Below are 15,350 nucleotides of genomic sequence, written 5' to 3'. Positions count from 1 at the left end.
CCAAAGAAACGGTCTGCAAGAAAAGTACGGACCCCAAGAGATCATCTCGGAAACAATTTTATTCTATAAAACCCTTTCTTGCCACGAGAGGGCGCTCTTATCATTAACATTCCAATAAGACTCATTCATCCGGTCATCGTCAGGTACCGTTATCAAATTCAGTGCAAAGAAACTACCTGATTTAAAGTTATTCGTAATTTTACATTTCCATCACTAAAGGGCGAACTGATAGGCTAAACTCCTCCGGTAATCCGTCCTCATGATGAAGGATCCAGGCTATACCCTTTAATGTGCAAAGTTAATAAGCTATCAACATAAAAATAAACGTTTTAAAATAAAATGTGCTTGTTGACGCTGTTTCCATTGTCTTCCAAGTTGTGTGTCGTTATAATTATATTTCTGCTATTTACCGCGCTATTACATAACGTCATAGCCTACTTGCCATAAGTTTATGGGAATGGGTGGTGGTGGATTAGTTTTTTAGACTGGCCTGAGCCAAGTCTACTGTTTGACTCCGAGCTAATGATTGTCTTTGACTCCGTTGCGTTTACTGTCTCTATATTGCTTCTTAAATCAACACCAACTTCATAAAGTTTAGTTGTTATATTGTCCGAATAAGTTGTATCGAATTAGCAGTATTTACACCATGATCCCACTTTCATAATAATTCAGTAATAACTTCAATTCAGCAGAACAAGGGAAATAACTCAGAGAAGAGAGAATTTCCAAGAGCCGAGAGAAGTACTAGCAAGTCCTGAAGGGATAAGCCCTTGCAGAGACTCGCCGGCCAGAGCTTCCAGGACCATTTGAACCAAGCTTAACCTTTTATATCATACTCGTCAGCCAATCAGCTAACGCCATGTTAATTTATCGTTGCTACGTGTATGTGTGTAATATCTATTATTCTACGAATCTACGTCATCCAAACGTTTCATCAAGTACACTTCAAACTTTACGCCGTGAAAACAATGCTATTTGAAATACTTCAATCTGCGTCAATATGTCGGTTAGAATTCCTTGTTTGAATAACTGCTTAACGACGATAAATACGTAGCTTTGCACATTGCATTATCTAAACTGGAGAAAAGAATACAAAACTCATGCAAATGCCAATTTATATAACTAATTGCAATTTCTACATGATCCCCACAAGTTCAACCTCAGTTCACGGTATAATTGCAGACTTATCGAAGAATAGTTGATTGACAATCAGTTCCGTAAACATGCTATCTACATTGCACTATGATAACCCCATACTTGTCATCCTATTTTGTAAACATGTTATTTACATTGCATTATGAAGTTGCCGAATTCGAAATAACCCCTATGTGATTGACAACTTAATTGGTAAACGTGTTTATCTGCACGATTTACCTCGTATTAGCAGCATTGTTTTTCTAAAAATAGACAATGTTGATGGACATTTATTTCCTTTCATTGAAAATTTCTTATTGAAATTATCACCTGACCTGTAAAACTTCGAGTCTAAAAGTCCAAATCTTTTCCTGTCATTGATAAACGCATTGCGTTTCAAGTTGGAATTCTGTTTCTTTGTTATCTCCTTCAGTGTATAAATGTATCGTTGCATACTTGCATGCTATGATTAGATTAGTTTTAGTATTAACTTAGTATATTAGTATCAATGTTTGGTACAAGTCTTTAGATCGTAATAACTCTGCGAACGAATTCCTTAAATTCATCGTGGAATGTAGTTGTAGAGTGATGCGCTTAGATTGCTAATGGGTTATTAAAATCTTTTTTTATATATAAACAATAATATTGTTGTAATTTTTATTGTTTGTTTGAAGTAATAATGAAGAATATTAAAACCGATATTAATCAGATTCTCAGTGTTTAAAAAATTATATAAACTATTCAACTGAAGTTTAGGAATTTCTAGATAGAATTTGCAACCTTCTAATCGTTCTTAAAAGTCAGATTGCAATATATTAAATATCCATGGTATGGTATTTACTGTATAAAACAGCAACCACCAACGCCATTATCGCAAATTGCTTCATAATCTAATTTTGTGTTCGAATTTTGCATGGATAGTTTGACATGTTTTTCTAGAGGGTAGAACACATTTGAAGCCTTCTAATTATGACCCCAGCAAGTTTTTACACTTGAACAATTGTCATCTTGTATGTGTTTTAAGGACATATCACCAGTCTGGAAGGTAACACGATCTTAAAACTTTGCCGCCAATGTAATCACATGCATCTTTTTCTACATCAGAAAGATTTCACGAAGGTGTGAGTCAACATTGTCTTCATTCATTTTTTGCAGTAAACAACGGCAAGAGCTCCATAAGCGTTGTTCTTTCAGCAAGAGTGAGTGTGTTTGTGTGCATCAATTTCATATAAGCTTTCATAAATTGTTCGCAGTTTCTGTTCCGTTCGCACAGTATAACGAATGCACTTGTTGAAGTACGAAGGCTGACATGGGCGGTTTATCTAACTTCTTTTGTAAGTGCTATAGGCTACTGACCATAGATCCCCTAGACTTTTTTCCGAAATGATGGTCAACTTCGCATTCGCATTCGCATTCGACTCACATGCCACTTCAGGCCTGCTTTAGTTAATAAATTCTTCTCACTCGTTAAGCAGGGATACTGCATATTGTTACAGGAATAGTTTAAAAAAATTTCTATGGTTTCCATCACCTGCTCCATACCCTCCACTAGGCATTCATCATCGCTCCAAGTTTCAACATCTTGCATTGGTATTTATACAAATATTCCAAACAGAAGTACAGCATTTAAATTGCAAACATTGCAAGGAAAAGGTTGCAAAGTTGGTACTCTGGGAGAAGTAACGCCATAAAATTTAACTTAAATATTTACCCTTGAAGACGCAAACGGAAGCTTACAAATGCCTTCATTTTAAATACATATAGCCTAACTAAGTTAATTTTAAGGTTGCTACTTTAGTCGTTTAAACAACAGCAAAATTTTTTACTTTAGTTTAAAATAAACAATAACACTTATGATTTCATTTAATGAGGAATTTCATTTATTACAGGGGTGTCCAACCCGTGGCCCGGGAGCCACATTTGGCCCGCGGGTAGGTTCTGACTGGCCCGCGCGGTATTTTTCGAAATGAGTTATATTATCAACTGAATCGCCTACGTAATTTATGGCGAACTTACATTCCGAGAAACTGGCATTTATTGTTTGCTTTTTTGTCTATTGCTCTATAGTCTATACTCTACAGCAGTGGTTCCCAAACTATTTCAGCTTGTGGCACACTAGAAAAATTATAAAACACTCGCGGCACACTTATAAGAGAAGAAAAGTAGCTTTAAAAAATTTATTTTCACGTGTTAATGCGATGGATGTGCCTTTTGGATGGACATGTGCTTATTTATCAGCTATTGAAGCAGTTAGAGCGCTTTTAAGTCACATAGGCTTGTCTGCATGCCTTATTATATTTATGCAGTTCTTTTCCAAAATTCCACAAAGATTCGCGGCACACCTGAGAATCTGTGGTGGCACACTAGTGTGCCGCAGCACACAGTTTGGGAATCACTGCTCTACAGTCTATCTACTATAGAGCAGGTATGTCCAACCTTATATTATAGTGGGCCGCATTGTCACTTGAAATAATTCAATGGGCCGCAGAACCTATTAAATTTCAAGAAAAATGGGTACATAAAGAAACATTTAAAAACCATTAATTTCATCTTTGAAAATAGGAACAAATAACACACACATAGAAAGAAACAAATATTTATTTCTACAATACAAATTCAATGAGATTTTTGACATTGTTTTCCAGCTAAGATGTTATCAACATTTGCATTAAAGGACGTTGTCTTGATTCTTAGGATGTTTGCTAAGTGTTTGTCGGTCAGTCTGTTTCTTTCTGCAGTTTTGATATTTTTCATGGATGAAAATAACTGCTCGCAACAATATGTGCTGCCCCACATGCACAATAATTTTCTGGACAAATTAATTTTTTTACCCATACTCTACTATAACTGCGCCCTTAAAAGCTGACTGGTACATTTTAATTAGGCTAAGATTCAAAGTTCAAAATACTACTTTTGGAGTGAAAATGACTAGCGGGCCGCACAAAAACCTCTGGCGGGCCGCAGGTTGGACATCCCTGCTATAGAGCAATAGGTAGTAGAGATAATATAGATAATAGAGCAATAGATAGATAATATACTATAGTATCTAGTGCAGGGGTGCACAACTGTTCAAGTTAATTTTATTACATCACAATTTATTTCTAAGATTAGAGTTTTGGTGTGAGGGTCTTAATTAGAAATTAGCAGTAAACACTCAAGTGGCCCGTGCAATCATTCGTAAATCGCTTGTGGCCCTTTGGCCAAAAAGGTTGGACACCCCTGATATAAACTGTAACTCTGTGACGTAACCGTCAAGGTGATTGCTTTAGTTTGGCTTTACTTTTTTACCTGATGCGTGACTTTTCTGTGAAATAACTATTTAAAAAAAATATGCGCCCTCTTCCCCTATTTTTGGCTGGTTACGCCACTTTCTGTGTGCTATTGCCATGCTAACTTTTTAGTTTATTGATAGGACTTGAAAAATTCAGTTTAATAAAGTGTTGGTTCCTGTTTGGCTCTGTTTTAAGTTTAAAGTTAAGACAAAATATTAATGAAAAGTTATGAAATTTGCATACCTATTTCATAATACATGCTTTAAGTTTCATTCAAGTAGCATTATTTTATAGCTTAAACGTTAAGCAAGTTCATTCAAAATGGGCAATTTTGTGCGCTAACCTTAATGGCAAATTGGCTACATTCACTTTGCTACACCGTCACCACGTGCAGACTTCCAGGAAGGACTATATGCTACTCAATGTTTGACAAGCGATCGATTGTGCTGCAAATCTGTAATGTTTAGGCAAACTACAAGTTTTTACAAAAATGCGGCCTGTTTATGCAAAAATTTTAAACTACCGCAGAGAACGACAGTTTGTTTGGTTCTTTATCTAGAACTATAGTGAGATAGCCTAGGGTTGAGCCCTAAATAATTCCAGATGGAGACTGGTAAATTTGTAGCTTAGATTTCCCTCGCGCACTTCCTGTATACAAAGCTTGCATTTTATTAGAGGGAAATTTGAAAAAACGGGGCGAAAAAAACGCAAAACATGTCTAGCTCACTAACCAACGCACTATGGTCAATACTCTATCTGCTAAGTTCAGCCAAAGTATATACAGTATATAAATCTAAGCAACTATTTCTGTTTAGGTTTTCCTGCTTTTAAAACACCATGAAGTTGGCTAGGTTTTTGATGAAACTTAATCATGAAACTGTCACCATAGAATTAAAAAATGGAACCCAGGTTCATGGTACAATCACAGGTGTCGACATTTGCATGAACACCCATCTTAAATCGGTCAAAATGACTGTAAAAAATAGAGAACCAGTCAACTTGGATACATTAAGTATACGAGGCAACAACATACGATATTACATACTACCTGACAGCTTGCCTCTTGATACTCTGTTGGTGGATGAAGGACCAAAAGCGCCTCGTGGTGGTTTTCGAGATCGTGGAAGAGGCGGTCGTGGCAGGGGCCGAGGCAGAGGGAGAGGAAGAGGTCGTGGCCGAGGTGGTCCTCCAAGGCGTTATTAACAAATGTTTGACTTCACAAAAAATTGTTGAAAGGATGCTTTGCATCACAACTATTGCTAAAGTTTTACTGTTTTCAGTGAACTGCCATTTCAGTTAGATTGCAGCTGGAATCGTAAAATTCCTTTGTTTTGTTTCTAAGTGCATGTTGTTATTGTGCCTCTCAATCAACAATTATTTGCAGTGATAAACTAATGTTGGGCTATGTATAACTTATCAGATGATAGTGTGATTTGTTTGTAATGTGACCTATGGCGTATATACAGAACATAAAAATGTTCTTATCATCGTTATGCCCAAGCAACTTGTTGTTCAGCACATTTTTATTTTGTGACACATCACTTCCAAGAAATGAAAAGCTAGCACATGTGATAGGACGAAAATTACTGCATGTTTTTTGTTGAAATCATAGTGACATTTTTAGTTAGAGTATTACGTAGAAGTGGAACATAAAACTTAATTAGTAACTTTCTTATGTATCTAACAATTTTTTTATGTAAACATCTTTGAAGTACTGCTCATTAAAGCAGTCAATTTTTATACATGTAGGTCCTTGTTTGGTTGTACAGTAAGGATTATAATCTCAAAATGAACAAAGAAAATGTTTTATCAGCAAAAAAATTGCACGCTCATTCAACTTACGCAGTCAAGAAGAAATTTGGACCATTTTATACTGGAGGACAAGTTTCAGTGTCAAAAGATGGAAAACAACTTCTTTGTTCTTGTGGTGATAATGTTCAAGTGGTTTCCTTGGACTCTGGTTTGGTTGAGAAAGTATTGTCACATGAAGGTGTTGATGTTACAGCATTTGCTGTTAGCCCTGATGATAAGATTATAATCACTGCAAGTAAAGCACTTCTACTTAAACAGTGGTTATGGAAAGACGAAGTAAAATGTGTTCGGACATGGAAGGCAATTCATTTATCTTCAATACAATGCATGGATTTTGATCCAAGTTCTACTGTGCTAGCAACAGGTGGAAGTGATGGCAGTATAAAAGTATGGGATTTAGTTGGTCAATATTGCACACATAACTTCAGAGGTGCACATGGAGTAATAAACACTGTCAAGTTTCATTGCCATAATTTAACTTTGTACTCTTCTGCGGATGATTATACCATTCGAGTGTGGGATTTACAATCTAGTAAATTGATCAGTGTGCTATCAAGCCATGTAAGCGCAGTAACAAGTTTACATTTTCCTTCAGACAACTGTCTGGTTAGCAGCGGCCGTGATGGCGTTCTATGCATATGGAACGTGCCAGAGTTGAGAAGTACTGTGCCATCTTTAATGCAGCCTACAAAAATTATTCCAGTTTATGAAAATGTGAATGATGCTGTTATTCTACAACCAAATGAGCTGCAAAAATTATCTGAAGATATCGTACAAGAAGATTTCTTCATAATCACAGCTGGAGACAAGGGCACAATAAGAATTTGGGGAAACAGATCAGGAAAATGTGTGCTCTCTCAAAAGGTGCTTGCAGAAACAAAAGGAATTGCATATAACTGTGTGAATAAACTGCCTTCAGAAAACAAAATAGTAGCAGTGAAAAGCGATCACTGCTTTGATTTCCTTTGTTTAGAAACTTTGTGTGTTCAGAAACAATTAGTTGGCTACAATGATGAAATTTTAAACATAAAACTTTTAGGAAGCCAAGAAAATTTTATTGCTGTTGCAACCAACAGTTCAGACATAAAGATATTTCACATTGATTCAATGGCATGCCAGATTCTTGCAGGCCATTCTGATATAGTGTTGTCGATTGACGTTTTTCCAGACAGGTCCCACTTTGCAAGTAGCTCTAAAGATAACACAATTCGTTTATGGAAACTGGATGAAGAAGCAGTGCATGCTGAATGTTTAGCAGTTGGAAGTGGACATACTCATGCAGTAAATTGTGTTGCTGCTTGTAATTTAGGCTCAGGTTTCATGGTATCAGGTAGTCAAGATCATACTTTGAAAATATGGAGTATTAATAATAAACTCACAACGCCTGTGTTGCATGTTAAGCATACCATTATGGCCCATACCAAGGACATAAACACTGTAGCTATAGCCCCTAATGATAAACTTATCGCTACAGGATCACAAGATAAAACAGCCAAATTGTGGTCTACATATGATGGGAAACCCACTGGAAAATTTGAAGGGCACAAACGGGGTATTTGGTGTGTACAGTTCAGTCCAATGGATAAAATTCTTGCTTCCACCTCTGCTGATGGAACAGTAAAATTATGGTCTATTACCAATTTTACCTGTCTGAAAACCTTAGAAGGTCATGATTGTTCAGTATTAAACATAGTATTTACTGTAAAAGGAACACAAATAATTAGTGCAGGATCTGATGGACTATTAAAGCTATGGATAATTAAAAATTCTGAGTGTGTACAAACTATTGAAGCACATGATGACAAGATTTGGACTCTTTGCAGCAACAAAGACAATAGTCTGTTGATTTCTGGCTCAGCAGATTCGATGATAATAGTCTTGGAAGATGTCACTGAAAACGTAATAGCGAAAGCTTCTAAACATGAGGAGAATGTGGTTTTACAAAGACAAGAAATGCTTAATTTTATGCAAGAAAAAAGATATGGAAAAGCACTCTATTTGGCCATAGCATTATCACAACCCTATACAGCATTAAATATTGTAAAAGATCTTTTGTGGGAAAATTATGGAAGGGAAAATTTAAAAAAATACTTACTACAGCTGACAATAGGGCAAAAACAAACATTGCTAAATTTTATTGCTGCGTGGAACACGAATTCTCATAATTCTTTTGAAGCTCAAGCCGTGTTAAAATTTTTGCTAGCTAATACCCCTCCTAATGAAATTGAGGACTTTCCCAATTCCCAGTCCGTAATAGAGGCCTTGTTACCTTACACAGAAAGACATTATCAACGTTTATCAAAAACAATGCAACAATCAAAATTTTTAGACTATAGTTGGCATGTAATGAAAATGCAATCCCACGAGGACAGTGTCTAGCTTTGGTTTGCTGCAACATGGAATTAACTGTACTTTTTCTTGTTAATTATATCAAAACTTTTTGTCGAAAATCATGTGCTAATATTCGTTTGTATATGATGCATTATAGTGATACATTTGAAAAGATCACCTTGATGTTTTTCGTGAAAATTAATGTGCAGTGTGCCAGAAACCCTATTATGAAAACAGCACTGTTAATCTAGTAGTGTGTAACTAATGACTCTGTATATGAAATCTAGGTGCTTAACCTTCATTAAGATGAATCAAATAAGCAACAAAGTTTTTTGTAAAAAGTTTTTAAGTGCAGGAAATAGCTGCTGTTGGTCAAGGATTGTTAGATTTTTTGCAGGTACTTTTTCTTTAAACATTTATGCCAGTAGTTCGACTTAGTTTACTTATATATAACAATTTCATGTTTATTACAACATCTCGAAATGGAAGTTTTCATTGTAGTATATGTGAAAACCAATCATAAAAAATTAAAACTTAAAATATGTTGGGAGTAAATTTTCTTCTGCCTGAAGGTTAAGTGAGGGAGAAAAGGTTAAGAACCCAATTTAGCATTTTAAACTTGATTCACATTATAGCGTCTTGCACCCTGCTAAAAAGAAAAATGCAATTAGAGTTTGTTCAGATAAAAAGAAGTTTTTCAAAGAAGCACGAATAAGTGAATTGGAAGGTATGTGTGAAATTTTGGTGCTGTTTTCTTAATGTAACAGGTACGTAAAACCAGGGCTTTAGAATGTTGTACTACTAGATTAATATTGTCTATCAAAACCTTTCTTTATAATTTAATAATTTTTCTTTCGCAAAAACATGGATGTAAGCAGAGGGCTATGGAATAAACCTAGACAACCATGAACTCAAGACTCCAACTGGCTCAGTGTTATGTATACCAAATGAAAATTTAGCACAAGCAGTTACACTTGAATGGAACATTCAAAAACATACTATAAAGACCGAACGGATGCCATTGGTACATGTTAATTTTTAATATATACCTTGCACAGTATAGAGATCTAAGGGCTATTTGTTTTACCAGACTGCTCTGTGCTATGCTGCCTGCTTATCGCATTCAAAAGAACCAACTGTGAGCTCGATTTTGAGTTACCTCACCACGGATACTGTTTTGTAAGTAAGACACGTGCATGATTTTCCAAAAAACAAGCAAAATATTGCATTACTACATAGTGGATATCAGAAAGCTTTCATGACTGATTGTTATTTTTATAGGTGCCACTCCACTGAACCAGAAGAGTTGGTTCAACTTCAAGACGTAAAATGGGGCCCAGCTGTAGAATGGTTTAAAGCAAGATACTCAGTTGACGTCAGCCATTCTAATGGATTCATAATGCCAGACGTAGACAGACAGACCAAATTGAAAATGAATAATTATCTATTGACCCACGATGCCTGGTGCTTAATAGGTAAGGCAAAATATGCTAATATTATACATATAATAGACTATATCAACTGGTACGCTTTTATTTCAAGGTTTGGAGTCAATGGTTGGACTACTCAAGTCTGTAATTTTATCATTAGCAGTAGTGAACTATCATTTAACTGTTGAAGACGCAGTCAGTTTATCTAGGCTTGAACAAGAATATCAGGTAGAAATGTGCTAAAATTGTATGCAAATGGTAAGTTAATAAGCAACACTACATGTATAATAATATACTCCTATGGTATTGCACAGGTCGCGAAGTGGGGTAACGTGGAGTGGTATCATGACGTTGAAAAACACGAAATGCAAATGAAAACTGCTGCCTGTGCACTGTTTTTTCAAATGTGTGCTGAACAAACTACATCTATTTCATACACGTCTCAAAACTGTTAATAAAATTTATTTTAAAAAATACAACAAAAAATTGAGATTCTTTTCTTTGAAGCAACTGGAGCATCCATCCTCAAGTTCATGCAGGCTATGAAAGTTTCCCTGGTTATTAAGGATGGATATTCTGCAAAAATACACTGACTTTACAAATTGATTCTAGCAAATCATTTTGTGATTTAGAAAGTAACATACCTTTTAGAAGATGCGGGATTTTTAGCTTTAAAAACTTTCACGCACATTCCAGTATGTGGATTGCATAAGTATCTAGCACAGATGGAGCAATTATTAGACGCCATCAAAACATGTAGTACAATGAGACCCTTAAAATATAAATAGATTTAAGGACCGCTAATAAGTTGTGTATTCATAGAAGTAAATGACATTAATTAAAGAGGTGCACAAAAATTTCGGCAGGCCAAAATATTTGATACCTTTAATAACTTCTGTTCTATTACGAAGATTCTATTTTGCTTTCAGTCATGCACAAACACCATTATTATCCAATTCTCAGAATGAGTTCAGTATGCTTACAGTCAGATTACACAGCTGCAAAAATGTTCGACACACTGTATTGTAAACTATGCAGAAGTTGCATGAATTTGAATATAAGATGACTTGGCGCTGAAGTGTTTTTTGAACAACACAAATGGAAATTCTTTTTTAGCTTTTATAACAGTGTGGTAATGATGACAATGAAATGTCTTTTAAAATATTCTGATTTTTAAAAGATTATTCTCATTCGAATTTTTAATACACATGTTTGGCAAAGGGGGTATGGTCCATTGGGAACAGCCAAAATATAATTCAGTCAATATTAATGTTGGCTACCAATTGCACAAAGGAAAAGAATTTACATTAGAGATTGCTGTTAATCAGCATATATCTGCCTCTGTGATTATGTTGACACACACGACATACCTACCATATTTATTCAAGCATTAGTTGCATTTGCACACAGAAAAACGGTTTGAAGTTACTTGAAAGGATGTTATTTATACATTCCATACCAGTAGCCTTCCAAACCATCCTCTGCCTCATTGCCAGCAAAGTCACAACCCATAATTTGTGGTAGTAAATATTTGGTACAACAAATGCAATTTATACCCGGACTAATATGGTATTTACCAACTTTATATACATAGAACCTAAATATTTTTGATTTACATTGAGTGAAGAAGCTGTCAATAACTCCTGGCATTGATTCAAAAAAGAAATTTGTTGAAGCAGAAGTCCTGTTCTGTGATTCCTACAAATAAAAAAAGTTCTAGCTGCATGTGAGCTGCTTAACAATCCAAGTACTTTGTTTGAAACAACATATATAACATATACAATACTGTACCATATGTATAACATTTTTGAAGAAGATCCAATCAATGCGTTGGGTTGATGGTTTAATGCACATAATGATGTAATGGAATCTTCAATACGCATCATCTCCAGCTGCGGTGTAAAATCCCTAAAACAACTTGTGATTACTGCACCAATGTTTATGGCAGTAATGTTCAACTTTTTGTGTAAATGTGAAAAGTTATAAATATACAGTAATGGCGCCTCAGGGAGAAAGTAAAACGCGGTAACAACAAACAATAACTGATAATGATAATAATAACCGATAATGTTAACATTAATGATAAAAATGCTTCAATTTTAAACTATTATTTATTGGACAAAGATGCATTGATTGTTAAGCCACATTTGCGAATACTTTCTACAAATTTTAGTGTTAGAAGTGTATTATGATTGCTGCTGTTCTGTACACAAATGCCGTAATAAATGAAAAAATGAAATCTGTGGGACAAAAACATTGCCGATGTATGCTCACTATATAAGCAACTGCTAAGTGACATAACTGCTGTTACAGGTTCTATTGTAGTTACTGTAGATTTTGAATAAACTTTAGCTTGGGGAAAAGATTACATTAGACTTAGACACACTTATTCGTTGCTAATAGATTCCATTGTAATTATGTAGCCTACCTCTCAGCTTTATTCCAAGCATACTTAACAATCCTGTTGCTGCTCACTACAAACTGAAGAAATGGAAGAACACAAACACAATGCAACACTTCTATGGTGACAAGAGATGCTTTCCCCTTCCCAGTGTTTTCAGTCGGATCATACACAGAAATCCTAATCATATATGAATAACTTTAACTATTTATTGTTATTGCTTGCATCAAGTATACTTTCTTTGTCTTACCAACAACAAGACAGTTTTTCATTTGTTTGCAAAAGATAGAGTTTGTTTGCTGTTCCTTCAATGTTCATCCACCAAAGTCCATCTACAGTTTCCTAACAAAAAATATTTATTTGGCTACCCAAACACAAAAAAATGTCGTTTTTTATCTTGCTAAAGCTTTGCTTAAAAATATGGATGAATGTGTATTAAAATGTGGTTTGTGTATTTCAGTATTAGTGGTGCAATTCAAGAAAGAAAAACTGCACCTTTAAATCATAGTTCCAGCTTTTAATGCAAGTGCCATCAGCCAATTTATAGATGTTAATTTCAGTTTTTTTAATTTCTTGCATAGCCAAAAACATTCCAAAAGAGCTTAGCACAATTGCCATTCTTTGACAATTATGGATATCTATTCTTGTCTGTAAAATAAAATCAGTAATCAGTATTTCAAAACTTTAAGGCCATTTTACTCAAAACACAAGCTTTAAAAGCCAAAAAGTTCAAATGTATTTATAATCGTTATATAAACGATATGAAATATCGATTTCAAGTTTTATATAATTCTTATAGGGTAAAAAAGATGAGCTGGTTAATGGATTATTAAGTGATCAAACCAACATTATTATATAAAAATTGATGATTTTACTCACTTTGGTAATTAAAAACTCTTAAAAGAAAACTGGATCAACTGAACCGCTAACAATATTCCACACACAACCACGAGTTAATTATGTTTTAGATTTGGTCATTTACAAACAACAATGTCAAACCAAATACAAACCTTGTGATCTAAAGCAAGATGGCTTCTTGACTCCAATGTTTCTGGTTCCAATAAAACAGTATTCTGTTCTAACGAAGTAACAATTTGAATACTCATTTTGTCAGAAACTTCATTAGTTACGACTTTACCAGAACAAGGATTTTGAATTTCAAAGATACTGTCTTCAGCTTTAACCATTTTTCCATCATGGGAACAACAATTCATATCACACCCATTATATTGTTCAACGAGTTTCAAAGGCAGCGTAAAATCAAGGAAATTTTGTGGGTCAGTTAATCCTTTAAGCATTTCGATTGGCATTCGTGGAAAAATTGCTCTGTGTTTTCTAGTACGTTTAATCTTAACCTTTTTAGATAAAATCGGTGAAGTCAATTTGTTCTTGGTACATTTAGTGTTACGTTGTGACCTACGAAACGATAGCGCCAGACAATCCTGAGAAGAATTAAGTGGGTAATTTACATTTGAATTTTCGGGCATTTTTGCTTTGCCATAGGATAAATCTTCTAAATGCTGTTCTGTCAGGAACGGAAATGTTTCCCCAGTACTTTGATGTGGTTGCTTGGTATCTTCACCAGTAATAACTTTTGATTCTTCCAAAATGTTCTTTAAGCAGTTTGTAATCACAGATGCCATTTCCTTTTTTACAAAATTTATGTTTGAGTCATGTTCGTTTGCCGCACAAGAATTCCTGGCTATTTGTAATGACGAAGCCTTTTCCTAAAATGAAATTAGGTATCACAAATTCATACCAAAAATTCTCTTCTACATAGAGAATTTAAAAACAATAAAAAGAACATAGAACATAAAGATTCTCTTCTAGAGAAAGCTCATTAACTTACAGTTGAAGGCGCCAATCAAATTACTTTTAGTAGTTCCATTAAGTTTCGAGTTAATCAAGGCTGATAAAATCGGCGGCTACCTTTGTTGCATATGCTGTTATACAACCTTTTAACTGCAGGGTGGTGACAACGTGGACTTGGGATCTTAATTGTTATACACTGGAGTTCAAGTGAGAGTTTTAAAAAGTGGCATGAATTACACAATTAAAAACTAACATTCAACAATTTGAGTATAGAACAAACTATTAAGTAAATCACTATGGTAGTTTCAATACATTTTTTAATTAACTGTAAAACAACATGTACTGTATCAGTATAACCTGGGAACCACAAGAACCCATTATCAAAAGTTTGACCTAAAAGCTTTCACTGTATTTCTACACAACGTTGATTAGCTGTTTCATTCATTAATATACTTACTATTAATGATTGTTTTATGTGCTCACACTGAAGTTCCCATTCTCGTAATGTTTCCTGCAACTAAAATTAACAGTAGCTTATTCATCAAACAACTAAACTTACAACAACTGTGTTCATTGCTAACTCAAGATGTGTTCACTTGATACAGTATCAAGGTACCTAAGGTAGACTTTGTAAAAGTCTGTTCTATTTCAGTAAAACCAAGCCAATTTATGAATTTTAAGATGTATTGCTACACTATTTTGTTTTAGCTGTATGAACACTAATTTACAGAAACCAGGAATTATTTAAATGCCTAATATTCACCAGTGCAGTGCTGCACGCTATTAAAAACTTTAGCTCACAACACAACAATCAAAATCTTACGTCAGCTGCCAAAGCTAGTTCACCTACCTCTAATTTTATGTCCTTGTCCAAGAATTTCTCACATATATCATTGTTCATTTTTATCAGAGTGTCTCCTATTTACAATATGCCAACACCTGAATTATTAAATACAAATTTACTTTTATCTTTCATAACTGCTTCTACTTTAGCAATAAACTGTAAGACAGATCTCAAAAACGACATAAACTAACTTATACCACTTTTGCAATACCAGTATGTAACTACATTGAGTGCATAAGACCACAAAATTTTTGTGTCAGACCTTCAAGCTAGTTTGATCAGAAAATAGTAGTCACCAAATTCAAAGACTAAAA

General features: G+C 34.7%; 4 protein-coding genes across 6 annotated transcripts; 3 read left to right on the top strand and 1 right to left on the bottom strand.

Annotated features, from left to right (window-relative positions):
* Nucleotides 1-5,194: 5,194 nt before the first annotated feature.
* On the top strand, nucleotides 5,195-6,155 carry LOC143452106 (small nuclear ribonucleoprotein Sm D1-like). The gene has a single exon (XM_076952952.1). The coding sequence runs from the start codon at nucleotides 5,244-5,246 to the stop codon at nucleotides 5,607-5,609; it is 366 nt and encodes a 121-aa protein (XP_076809067.1). The 5' UTR covers nucleotides 5,195-5,243; the 3' UTR covers nucleotides 5,610-6,155.
* A 39-nt stretch (nucleotides 6,156-6,194) lies between these two features.
* Nucleotides 6,195-8,836, top strand: LOC143452101 (transducin beta-like protein 3). Its single transcript, XM_076952944.1, has one exon. The coding sequence runs from the start codon at nucleotides 6,195-6,197 to the stop codon at nucleotides 8,595-8,597; it is 2,403 nt and encodes an 800-aa protein (XP_076809059.1). The 3' UTR covers nucleotides 8,598-8,836.
* On the top strand, nucleotides 8,814-10,474 carry LOC143452104 (ATP synthase mitochondrial F1 complex assembly factor 2-like). Its single transcript, XM_076952950.1, has 7 exons — nucleotides 8,814-8,946; nucleotides 9,232-9,276; nucleotides 9,428-9,573; nucleotides 9,640-9,728; nucleotides 9,831-10,024; nucleotides 10,092-10,207; nucleotides 10,294-10,474. Exons 1-7 carry the CDS (start codon nucleotides 8,814-8,816, stop codon nucleotides 10,432-10,434), a joined length of 864 nt encoding a protein of 287 aa, XP_076809065.1. The 3' UTR covers nucleotides 10,435-10,474.
* Nucleotides 9,831-15,167, bottom strand: LOC143452102 (uncharacterized). 3 transcript variants are annotated; one of them, XM_076952946.1, is made up of 11 exons: nucleotides 15,043-15,119; nucleotides 14,650-14,709; nucleotides 14,230-14,373; nucleotides 13,391-14,107; nucleotides 12,876-13,028; nucleotides 12,631-12,722; nucleotides 12,408-12,560; nucleotides 11,771-11,887; nucleotides 11,596-11,677; nucleotides 10,624-10,751; nucleotides 9,831-10,555 (listed from the first exon to the last, which is right to left on the bottom strand). In XM_076952946.1, exons 4-11 carry the CDS (start codon nucleotides 14,021-14,023, stop codon nucleotides 10,441-10,443), a joined length of 1,473 nt encoding a protein of 490 aa, XP_076809061.1. In that variant the 5' UTR covers nucleotides 14,024-14,107; nucleotides 14,230-14,373; nucleotides 14,650-14,709; nucleotides 15,043-15,119; the 3' UTR covers nucleotides 9,831-10,440. The 3 variants fall into 3 exon arrangements, with proteins under 3 accessions (XP_076809061.1, XP_076809060.1, XP_076809062.1); XM_076952945.1 differs by lacking the exon at nucleotides 14,230-14,373 and having other exon boundaries at nucleotides 15,043-15,167; XM_076952947.1 differs by lacking the exon at nucleotides 14,230-14,373 and having other exon boundaries at nucleotides 10,624-10,695; nucleotides 15,043-15,167.
* Nucleotides 15,168-15,350: the final 183 nt, after the last annotated feature.

This window comes from Clavelina lepadiformis, chromosome 4 (assembly GCF_947623445.1).
Source record: "Clavelina lepadiformis chromosome 4, kaClaLepa1.1, whole genome shotgun sequence".
NCBI lineage: Eukaryota > Metazoa > Chordata > Ascidiacea > Aplousobranchia > Clavelinidae > Clavelina > Clavelina lepadiformis.
This window is presented reverse-complemented; position numbering and strand designations above follow the sequence as displayed.